General features: G+C 36.0%; 1 protein-coding gene across 1 annotated transcript in view; it reads right to left on the bottom strand.

The window, feature by feature from the left end:
- Positions 1–12,506, bottom strand: part of LOC126974197 (flotillin-2) — a 340,191-nt gene that overhangs the window by 39,624 nt on the left and 288,061 nt on the right. The window contains exons 2-3 of the mRNA XM_050821644.1: positions 11,657–11,751; positions 10,094–10,295 (exon numbers count right to left, since the gene is read on the bottom strand). Of these exons, the coding sequence (XP_050677601.1) occupies positions 10,094–10,295; positions 11,657–11,751 (297 nt within the window). The remainder of the gene's footprint in view (positions 1–10,093; positions 10,296–11,656; positions 11,752–12,506) is intronic.

Below are 12,506 nucleotides of genomic sequence, written 5' to 3'. Positions count from 1 at the left end.
ACATACGTAAAGCAAATTTAAGACTTTAACCGTTTTCTCATGGATGCTATTGTCAGATCTGGACCAAATTACAATAACAATTTTCAAATTTTACAAAAGTCAAGTCAAGAAAACTTAAATCATTTGTACAAATTACAATTACCAAACGGAAAGCACAAACTTTCAAATAAAAAAAGAATTATCAAAATCGGTTCACCCAGTCGAAAGTTTTGAGGTAACAAACATAAAAAAAGAGAAGGTAAGACAACACTGGATATATTTTTTCAACACCAATAATATTCCAAACATAAACGATAAATTCCATCAGACTTTATTCCAGCATTTCCTAGTGACGAGGGTTGAGACTTTGATTAACAATTCTGTTAGGATCTCATGGATTTGTGCATTAAACGATTATTTTGTTTCAATCAAACTCATACTACCCTTTACTTCCTAAGTTAATATTTTATGTTATCTTATTAAGCCGAAGAGTAAGCAGAAAACTCGCAAACATGGTGTTTTTAGACATGTTTTGTGGTGAAAGTATAGCATTTCGAGCTATGAACACTACTAAATCCTGTTACACATATCCTTAAGTCTTATTTGTAGGTTGCTAATGCTTGCTGTTGGTTATAGTTAACTACTACCACTTTTCTTTGAAGTTAAACAAGTTTTTTGGCATGGCGTGACGCATTTTTTTGGTACTTCTCTCAGAAAAGTTATTCTTATAGCTTGTACTTTTTTGTGTAGGTTCATTTATTCACATTAGTAGTGAATAACGAGGATTGTACGCATATAAACTGTTTTCCACGCAAGAATTTTTAAAATATTGGCTTTGTTACATAGATGGCGGGCCGGCAGCCGTGAACTCATATCGCTCAAGGTCGCTGGCTCTTAGTGTCGCCTTAATACATCTATCTATTTAAGTAAAATTGAAGTGCTAGTTACATTAGCTCCTACTTATTTCATTTCTTTTTTAATAAGTACCAGCTTTGACGGGTACGAGTCTATCTACACTAATATAATGATGATGAATTAAATTTGTAAGTCTTAGAAACTATTCATCCGTTTAAAAATAATAGAATATTTTCATGAATCAATTAAAACTTATCGGATTAAAATATTTTACATTTTACAATATGAAAAGTTCAGGCACTTAAAACTTTTAGTAAATGTTGATAAGCAAAAATATTTCATTTATTCAACCAACCCAAAAAAAGGAGGAGGTCTACAATTCGACTCTAAGTATTGTTTGTACTTTTGGTGCCTACCTCATACCCCGCCTTTAAAGAATTAGTCTCAAATAGTTTTTGACATATTTGCAATAATCACTAATTATTTTAAAACTATAAAAACATTTCGTCTACACGCGAACTGAATAACCTGATCCATATTTGTCCAAGACTGTTGAAAAAGTTCATACACAGTTTTGACGTTTAGTGAAATCACAAGAGAATAAATCCATTAAAATTTTGCAAATTAACCTCCTGAAAGTAGTCAAAATTCTTACCTTTTAATAACCGCATAAGTACACCCGACAGTAAAGCCAATATTAAAAGCACTCATCCACACCATAGACATGACTGGAACTCGAACAAGCCTTTGACATTTGCGACCAAACTATTTCCACAGAGGATTCAAACACGTCATCTGTTCATTTAAATAATAGAACAACAATAATTATCTAAGCGTCACGCTAAGGTCGGTTGTTCAAGAGGCACCGCAAGACACTATTTACGGTCACGATTTTTAACACACGACACATTGCAGACGATATGTCGTTCGTTCTGTTATTCAGAAAGGTAGTAACCCCTTTAAAAAAAAAAATGTTTATTACACACAATTCCAAATGCGGTAATACGAGCGCGCTGTAGTTTGAAAGAGGATTTTGTGACAAGGACTGAAAAAGGAATGCTGAAATGGTTTGGACACGTGGAGGGAATGAGTGAAGAAAGAATGACGCATCAAATATAAGGCAAGTGTGTGTGGGCAAGTCGGTCGCGGGAGACCTCGTAGAACATTCGTCGACCAAATTGGGGACGTTTTGAGAAAAGGAGAGGTCCGAAGCACCCGCAACCGACGAGCATGTATAAAAAGAGTAATGAATGTAGAGGAAGCGCGTGAGGTTTGTAAGGATAGAAGCAAATGGCATTCTATTGTCTCTGCCTACCCCGACGCACAATACAATAATTAATGAAACAGTGGGAAAGATACATGAAATAGACATGGTGATTTGGACTTTAAAGTTAAGACGTTTATTGGGATAGAAGACCGGCGATTGACTGACTAAGCACTGCCCTTTCTCCCGTAAGGTCTTGGCGTATAGGTATACTTAGTCACCAAAATATTGACTAATCATAATTAAATGCTTAATCAACCTTATGCCCTAAATTTTAAGGTTTTAAATTTTAATAGTTCGTTACTTCAATGACATGTCATGGTCTCTAGTTTCTGAATGACGATCACAAACCTTGCCCATCCTTGTTTCGAACAACCACTTATTCGTCACTAGAAAAAGTTGCGACTACCTAATATTTGAAAAACTAACACGACTTAAAACAATGGTGTCCAAACAATACTAACAGTCCATACAAATATATTTTCGCATTTTTATCGTGTGTCGTGTCGGGTCGTCAACAAATACATAACCGAAAGAAAAACACGAATTGTCTAATGGTTAATTTAATTTAATACTTTAAACAAACATCCAATAAAGAAAATATAACACTTTAGGTATTCAATCAATTTCAAAAATAATATAAATTGTTGAAAACGTTGTATTACCATATAGAGTAAGAAAAAAAATTAAATACTCAAAATTTTTGATGTATATTATATAGATGTTGTCCGCTTCTCAGAAATACCAAATTTATCGTACTACAATAATCATTATATTCGATTGCCATCTTACAACTCTATTGCGTATCTGTGGATGGAATAGAATAATATTAAAATAGCGATACAAAAATAGGTGTTGATCGTAAACGGATGAAAATTTGAAGTTGTATGTATTTTTTAATGGTGAATCATAATAAAATAAATAAATGTAAAAAAAAATATTTAGGGGTGGGTGACCCTTATCATTTATGAGTACGAAAATGTTGGATTGTTAGATTGTTAGATGTTGGCCGATTCTCAGACCTACCCGATATACACACAAATTTTCAAACAGATTGGTTTAGCCGTTTTGGAGGTGTTTGGGAAAGCACCGCGACACGAGAATTTTAGTGTATCACAAAATCTTTTAGTTTCGACAACAAACAACAGCACACAGTCGTAACTGGTAAGTTGGAATTATCGTACTACAATGACAAAGTTACCGTATAACTTAGAAGTTTTTACTAAAGTTCTTTAAAGCGTTATTCATATTGTACCTACTATAATTATTTAATGATTATACTTAATAAGTAGTATTACGATCTGTTAAGTACAAGTCTTATATTAGAATTCAAGGTTACTTTTTATGATGTTATATTTGTATCGTATATATTTATTGTTCGTCTGTGATGCACTTGTTTAGATACAGATATTGAAAACTTCAACACCGCGAAGAAAATTTTATATTTTGCCTTCCAGTCAAAAAACTTTTATTTCTCGAAGCCACGGTTTATTCATATTACCTTCCCCCAATACTCGGAAAAACAACATGCAACAAAAAAGGATGGTAGGTACATAAAGAAATTATTTATGGTAAAAAGCATAATAATAATCACATCATCATTTCAGCCGGAAGACGTCCACTGCTGGACAGAGGCCTCCCTCAAAGATCGCCACGACGATCGGTCCTGCGCTGCCCTCATCCAACGTATTCCCGAAATAATAATAAATAAACTGAAATAATCACAAATATTTATAAATAACCTAAAACTTTATATTACAATTTCAAACTGCGGCAAGGAGACTGCAGACGTGTTTTAAAGAAAGAACGTTATTTCTTTCACGAGAATGCAATAACACACTCAAAGCAGTTTTCTAATTGCATTCTGGCTGTATCTTGAAAAATGGCTGTCTTCCAGCTTCGAGTTGGTACTCCCAGCTGATATTACTTTATCCATGTGACGTTGGATTAAATATATGTATTCATTATTCCGCTTTCCAACTACATAACACAGATAAAAACATTTCTTTGTTATAGATATTTAAGGAAAACTAAAAATGTCACTTTAAAAATGTTTACATGCAGAAAAAAAATTGGTTCTTTTATGTCAATACGAGACGAGACGAGCAGGACGTTCAACTGATGGTAATTAATACGCCCTGCCCATTATAATGCAGTGCCTTTGAGGATTCTTGAAAAATCCAAATCTGTGAGCGGCACTACAATTGCGCTCGTCACCTTGAGACATAAGATGTTAAGTCTCATTTGCCCAGTAATTACACTAGCTACGGCGCCCTTTAGACCGAAACACAGGAATGCTTAAACACATTAATGCTTCACGACAGAAATAGGCACCGTTGTGGTACCCATAATCTAGCCGGCATCCTGTGCAAAGGGAGCCTCCCACTGGTAATTTTTATTCAGTTTATACATCAAGTAACTGAATATGTTTTTTATTGTAATGTAATAATTGTAGTTTGGATACAAATATATATTTAAAGTAAAGCAAAACGAAAAGTCAAAAGTAAGAATCTTCTACAACAATTTAAATTTGCGTCGATGGACAAACTCGCGGTTAGTTTAGGTTTATACATACGGCTAGTACATTCTATGCATAATAAAATTGCCGTGCCGTTTGTAAAAAAGTTTTTTGAATTTTTTCTTTTTTCACTTTTGATTAGGAAAGTAATAAATAGTCCAAGGTTATAATAACAAGTACTGCATTTTCGTTTGAATTGAATTACAGATCTTACAGAATATAGTAATAGTTGTTAATACAGTCAAGTGCCTTTTCGTGTTTATGACGTGTTGGTGTTGGTGTTGACGGTGAACAAATATTTGCTCCGTGTTAGTTTAGGATGTTCCATTGTGTCTTGAATGAATGATTTAAATACGCGATAGACCCATATTCAAATGATATCACATTCAAAGGTTTCACAATAAAAGGAACAAACGCGGCCATGTTGCTCTCCTTTGACATGTATCTGCGAGTGACCGTTACAATAACAGTATCAACTATAATAGTTTCATAGGTAATTTTCTTTTGCCCTCACCTCGGCAGTAATAAATAGCTATAAAGAAAAACGATAATAACCTTTTTTCCAATTTAATTACGTATCAAATTCGAATCTCTCACAGGTATGTTAAAATTTTAAAGTAAGCTAGTATTACAAACGACTTACTGTGTTAAATTTTATACTGTCTGTATGTAACCACGTGTTTACAAGGTAACGTGGGCCAGACTGAATGCATTTTACCTGTAAAATGTAATTTACGCTTAAAACAAAGCTATGATGGAATTACTTTGTTGTTTTAAAAGTGGTTTGTAAAAACAGTCATCATAACGCTACGAGGATCGATTATTGAAACGCTTAATACAGGAAATACATTGATATCAATTTCTGCTCGAAATATCAGTCGAATTCCAGAAAGTAGTAGAACAATTTGCAAATAATTTCTTGTAGACAACAATTTTCCTTTATAGTGTCACAAGTTCTTTATAACACGATACCCTGTATTAGTACATTGTTTACCAAATGATGAAAGTTTTAGTTCTGCTGAATGATAGATTATAAGTATGAGGATAACAAAAACAAATTGTTTTTTTTTTTTATTTTAGCAAATTAACTTCAAGTATCCATTTACCATGACGACAACAAAAGAACGCAAAAAGTTATTGAAAGTATATTTGAATGAATAAATGAAAACTTTATTAATAACAAAAACAAACCACACCGAATAATACAAGTAAGAAAGGCTTACAGAGGCAAAAAAAAAGAACTAATAAAATAAGCAAATAGTATAAGACTTGTGCACACAATTTGTGAGCAGATACTTTATAATTCAAATAGACAAAAGAATAAGGTTTTTAACTTTTTTCCGGAGAGTTTCAACAGTCTTGAATTTGACAAATTCATAGAGAAATACCGGTTAGTTTGTATGTAAATTAAAACAGAATTAACAAATACAGAACGCGTAATGAATTTTCATACAGGTTTTCCGCCCCCATATTTGTACGTAATAAATGAGGCACTTTCCGCTCAGTTGTCATATCAATATAACTACACATTCCGAGAAGGTGGATATAAAAAGGAATAAGGTATTTTCAGGCTTCCTGTGTGTATAACAATCTAAATAGATGTGTCACATTATATAATATATGGGATACTTATTTGCGGCCGGTATAATTGTTATTCCTATATTATCTTTCATTTTATTTTTATGTATGCATGAGTTCGTACTTAATGTTTGCACTTCTAGCTAATCGGAACTATTTGAATTTCGAATGCTATATTATTTGCAACGTTGCAACCTTCTTAGTAATAAAAAAAAACAATTGGCGGGAAATTATTTGTCAATTGATTTTTTTCACACATCAAAGTTCTACGTAAGCAACGAAAATGGAATTAAGTCGAAAAGATTTTACAACGATGATTTTTATGATTTTAGAAGTTCTCTCTCTCCGTAAGACTGTGCCGCTCGTCTCCAAAATGCTTTTGGGAGAGTACCTTGCTTTAGCACCGTGAGACGATGATTTTTTCGGGTTTCTTTAGATGACGAATATCGTGAAGGGCGGCCTTCAACTGCCGTCAACGAAAATAATGTGACTACTGTTAAGCGGCTAATTGAATAAAACCCGTGGATTACTAATGAGACAATTCGAGGACTATTGGGGATTGGTATGAGCCTAATTCAGAAAATTTTACACGAAGAATTGAAAGTTAGGAAACTTTGTTATCGTTGGTTCCCTCATGGAGTGACACCAGAGCAGAAGCTGGATCGCGTGGAATTGTGCTCACAGATGCTAATGAAGTACGACCACGGAGATTCTAATGCTGTTTATAACACTGTCACAGGAGACGAAATGTGGATTGTTTTGAACCCGAAAAAAACAGCAATCTTGTGAATGGGTGTTTGAAAATGAGAACAGGCCAACAAAAGTGAGGCAAGGGAGAAACGTTTGTAAAAATGATCGCATTTTTTTTCTCAGCTACGGGTCCCATCTACACAATTCCACTTGAAGATCAAAAGAGTGTTAATGCCGAGTGGTATTCTACCATTTTCTTTACCCAGGTTGTTAAAAGGAGTTCCCGAAAGACGACCAAAAAGCCGCGTTCTACCACATCATGACAACGCTTCTTCACACGCGGCCAACAAAACTAAGTCATTTAAAGTTTCCGAAAAAGTGCAACTCGTCACCCATCCTGCACATAGCCTCGATCTAGCACCCTGTGATTTCTGTAATTTCCCGTAATTAAAGATTTGATGAGAGGTTTCACCTTTATCAATTCCGAAGGGGCAGTGATAGCGTTAAATGAGCACGTAGAAAACATGTCTTCAGATCTGTGGTCCTCCTGTTTTTAAAAATGGTTCGATCGCATGAAAAAATATTTAAAATGTAAATAAACTAGAGTAATTTGAAAAGCAATAAATATATTTTTGTAATAAAATGTTTTTTTTTTAAGTTACGCAAAACTTTTATTAGTGTGACCTACGTAGACTTAAAGTTTCAGGTACTGAGGTGCAGGTAATTTTTCCGAGTTATGGGGTAATATGAACGATTACGTGGATTTTGTGAACACAAGGCGAAATATGAACATTTCTTCGCGTTGTGGAAGTTTTCAATATATGTATCTATACAAATACATCACAGACGAACATTATATATGACAGAAACATAACATATAATACAAAAGATTCTTAAGATTTTTTTAAACGTAGGTCAAAACGAGATACAAAAAATATAAACATAAATAGCATGGCCTGCAATATAACACACTCCCTCAATACCTACACGTCATGTAAAAAAGGAAGGGTCACCGGCCAATGCCACAGCGCTTCCAGTTTTTTTTTTCAATTCTTGGGAGATTTATAACTGAGGCCGCAACGTGTAATATGCACTTCGAAGATCAAATATATTATGTCGTTAACATTATACGTATATATTTTAAATTGAATGTAGTGTCGGTATGTTAGATCAAAAAAAGGTTCAACCTTGTCCATTTGTCAGCAATAATATTATAAAACGATACCTAACCTAATGAAAACTTAACTAACATAGCTGTATTTACAACTTACTAGATATGTAGCTTTATACGATCAAACTAGGTGGCTGATAAAGACTGAAGTCTTGACCCGTTAACTTATTTATGCCAACATCCCATTGTCTTTGTTCTAATTTGTACAGAATTTAAAGGACTTTTATTCTATTATAAGTTCAAAGGAAAAAAGCAATTCTTTAAAACAAAATAAGGCGAGAAATCGAATGAGGTCGTGTAGATTTCGTCGTTGCTCTATATGGAACGGTGGTGTCATATTACGTTCCTCCAATTTTTACATATTATAGAACTGCGATATAGCTATTATTAATATTACACAGAATGTGTAAATCTTACAACAATCGTTTTCTTGACATCGACATATTTTCGTGCTCCCCTGCTGTGTTCAGACACAGTTTAGAATTAAAATTAAAATCGTTCTTATCGTTGCCCCAAGTTTAATTAATATCATTTGTCTTTGATCTTTTGTATCAATGCGCATAATCAAAATGTTACTTTTTTTTTTATGGAATAGGAGGACAAACGAGCGTACGGGTCACCTGGTGTTAAGTGATCACCGCCGCCCACACTCTCCTGCAACACCAGAGGAATCACAAGAGCGTTGCCGGCCTTTAAGGAAGGTGTACGCGCTTTTCTTGAAGGTACCCATGTCGTATCGTCCCGGAAACACCGCACAAGGAAGCTCATTCCACAGCTTCGTGGTACGACGAAGAAAGCTCCTTGAAAACCGCACTGTGGAGGACCGCCACACATTCAGATGGTGGGATGATATCGTAACTTGTGGCGTGTGGTGCGAAGGTGAAATTCGGCGGCAGGAATCAGGTTGAACAGCTCTTCGGAACACTCCCCGTGATAAATGCGGTAGAAGACACACAATGAAGCGACGTCTCTACGCAACGCCAAGTGATCCAGCCGTTCACAGAGTACTGGGTCCGCGACAATTCGAGCTGCTCTGCGTTGCACGCGGTCAAATGGATCGAGCTGATACTGGGGTGCGCCAGATCAGAGATGACAGCAATACTCCATGTGAGGCCGGACCTGCGCTTTGTAGAGCGCTAGAATGTGGGCCGGCTTGAAGTATTGCCGTGCTCTATTTATGACGCCCAGTTTCTTTTTCCTTTCTTTCTTTTCTTTTACTTCTGTGAATGTTTGCGTTTGTAACTGTATACCTTGATTTTTCTTTTTGTTATTATTGTATTTGTGAAACATATGTTAGGACGCATCTATATTTATATTTTGTATCTCTTTTCTATATTGTACAGTTCTTGTGATGTGTTTGTTATGTTTCCTTGTAATAATAAATAAATAAATATAATTTATTGTGAAGTAGGTGAAAATAAACTTTCTTAGCACATTTAGCACGTCATTCACAATACCTACTTGACAAAACCTCACACTTTTCTAGTATTAGATATAGTGCCATCTATCGAGCCTATGCATCATTAAAATGTTCTTCACGTACGCAAAGAATTCAATACGAATTAAACCAGTTACAGGTGTCGCTATTACCGAAAATGTCCTTATAATCTCTATTACAATAATTTCGTGTCTCGTTGTTTGTCCGCATTGAATTTTGCACACTGTGTGCCATTTGATCCAACTTGAGAGATAGGATAATTTTTATTTCGAATTTCGAAAGTTTTTAAATTTCAAATTTTTATTCTGTTGGAATAACTTTATGAGATAAATTTTGAAGCACAGACAGTTCTGCCGTGACATTATTTCATTATAATTGTAATAATTGAACTTTTTAAATAATTATTTCATAATTAACAAACACATGAGGATACTAAAAACATTATATATATTAATATGAGAAGACGGCACACTAGCCAAGATGATTGCGTGCTAGCTGTGTATTCTAAAAATTTCTTTATTTTTCCCTTTTACTACGATAAGAGAAATTTTCTCTCGCTACTATTTAAGATCTCTTCCATAAGAAAATTAATTGTCATACCCAGAATGGCACGCAGGTGACCCTCTAGGGTCTGCAGCACGGTCATCTTGATTTCCTTGACTGATTTCCCGAGGAACTGCTCGCAGGCCGTGGTGAGGAGTTCGTCTTCGTTCATGATCTTGCACTGGGCCACGCCGGTCACTGTCAGCGGCACACCCTGGGCTGTCTCCACGTACTCGCACATTGGATTCAGCGTCATCACCTACATTATTATCATATGATTCATGGATCACTTGGCGTAGAAGACATACTACCGCATTTATCAAGGGGGGTGTTCCGAAGAGCTGTTTAACTTGATTCCTGCCGCCGACTTCCATCTTCGCACGAAACGCCACAAGTTAGGATATCATTCATACCATCTGGATGTGTGGCGGTCCTCCACAGTGCGGTTTTCAAGGAGCTTTCTTCCACGTACTACAAAGCTGTGTGACATGAGCTTCCTTGTGCGGTGTTTCGGGGACGATGCGACATGGGTACCTTCAAAAAAAGCGCGTGCACCTTCCTTATAGGCCGGCAACGCTCCTGTGATTCCTCTGGTGTTGCAAGAGAATGTGGGCGGCGGTGATTACTTAACACAAGGTGACTCGTACGCTCGTTACTCCTCCTATTCCTAAAAAAAATAAAGGTAACAGCAAACTGTAACAGAGAGCCTGGCACAGCCACTTTGTGGAATCAATTACCAGCTGTGGTTTTCCCGAACAGATACGACTTAGAGACCTTCAAGAAAAAAGCATACTCCCACCTTAAAGGGCGGCAACGCATTTCTTGACACACCTCTTATTGCGGATGTCCATGGGCGGTTGCCTCACCTCTTCCCATGCCGTGAACCTCTTGCCCGTTTGCCCCCTCTTATATAAAAAAAATATGACCACAGACAAACTTCTGCTGCTATTTATTTATGTTTAGTATGGTCGAACCAACGTGCGCCCGCGCTAAGGCTACTGTAAATATGTTAAAATCACACTCCTACTTAGTTTCTTTTAATTTCGGTAAATACTTACTGTTGTTATTGTCTATTGATACAGGAGTCATACAGTGTAAATTGACATATAGCAAGTCTCATTTCAATAAACAATATTTCCTCCACGTCTCATCATCATCTCAGTCTCTTACATCATGATCAATCTCGTTCTAATAAAAACTTTTTTTTTAAATACTGATTCTATACCCTACTAGTGTATCATCGATGTATTTTACTGAGGGCATCTCAAGAAGTCTTACGGCCGTTCCCAATATTCAGTCTATCTCCGGTTGTGGCCTACTTGAGATAAAAATCGTAACTATCGACTTTTCTGTCCCAATAAACTTATCGACGGTATCTCACCTTATCCGTACACGCTGTCTGTCAATGGGAGGACGTATAGCTTACCAGCAGTAGAAGTTTGTATGGAAATTGCAATTCACGCGTCCCAATACGAGGCGATAAGAATGATTTATCGGGTATATTGGGACAACTTCAGATAATTGACAGCTAATTACTGACAGTAGAAGGTAGTAATCTATCTGTAGATAGTATAGTAGACTGCGCCATCATAACAATATCTTCAATGCGACTCTACCCACCTCTAGTGATATTCGCTGAACATCCGTGACCAGCCACCACGCCCAAGCCCAGCCGCCCACTATCGTTCGTTTCTGCAGGGAGCCAAAACATCCACCTGCGAAATAAGAACCGTATCAATATCCAATAATATTTATTCAAATTATATTAACGCTTATACAGTTCCTAATTTAAACATATTTTCTTCGAAGATACAAAATTAAAATTAGGGTACTATTATTGACTACTTATGAAATGAAACTTAACAAGTTTAATTTAACTTTTACCCTTGGGAGGCTCGCACAGAATGCTGGCTAGATTATGGGTACCACAACGGCGCCTATTTCTGCCGTGAAGTAGTAATGTGTAAACATTACTGTTTTTCGATCTGAAGAGCGCCGTAGCTAGTAAAATTACTGGGCAAATGAGACTTAACATCTAATGTCTCAAGGTGACGACCCCAATTGTGGCGCCGCTAAAATTTTTGGGTTTTTCAAGAATCCTCAGCGGCACTGCATTGTAATGGGCAAGGCGTATCAATTACCATCAGCTGAACGTCTTGATCGTCTCGTCCCATATTTTCATAAAAAAATACTTATTACTTATTCACTTTTTCTCATAAATTTAATTTGATTTGCAAAGAAAAATAAGGAATTCGTTTTTAAGTGATATCCCTCACTTCTGGGATTAATTATACAACCTTGACGGTTGGCTCAGTTGGTAAGAGCAGTCGGATGGAACCCGAGAGGTCGCGGGTTCAAGTCCCGCATAGTTCATAAATTTTAGTTACTAATTTAATTTACAAGAAAAATAAGGTCTAAAACCCGCTAATATACAAGATAGACACTCATTTGATATAGCACCGCCTGCGGC

The sequence above is a fragment of the Leptidea sinapis genome, chromosome 31 (assembly GCF_905404315.1).
Source record: "Leptidea sinapis chromosome 31, ilLepSina1.1, whole genome shotgun sequence".
NCBI classification, from domain to species: domain Eukaryota; kingdom Metazoa; phylum Arthropoda; class Insecta; order Lepidoptera; family Pieridae; genus Leptidea; species Leptidea sinapis.
Note: the sequence above shows the minus strand (reverse complement) of the source record. Positions and strands in the feature narration are given on the sequence as shown.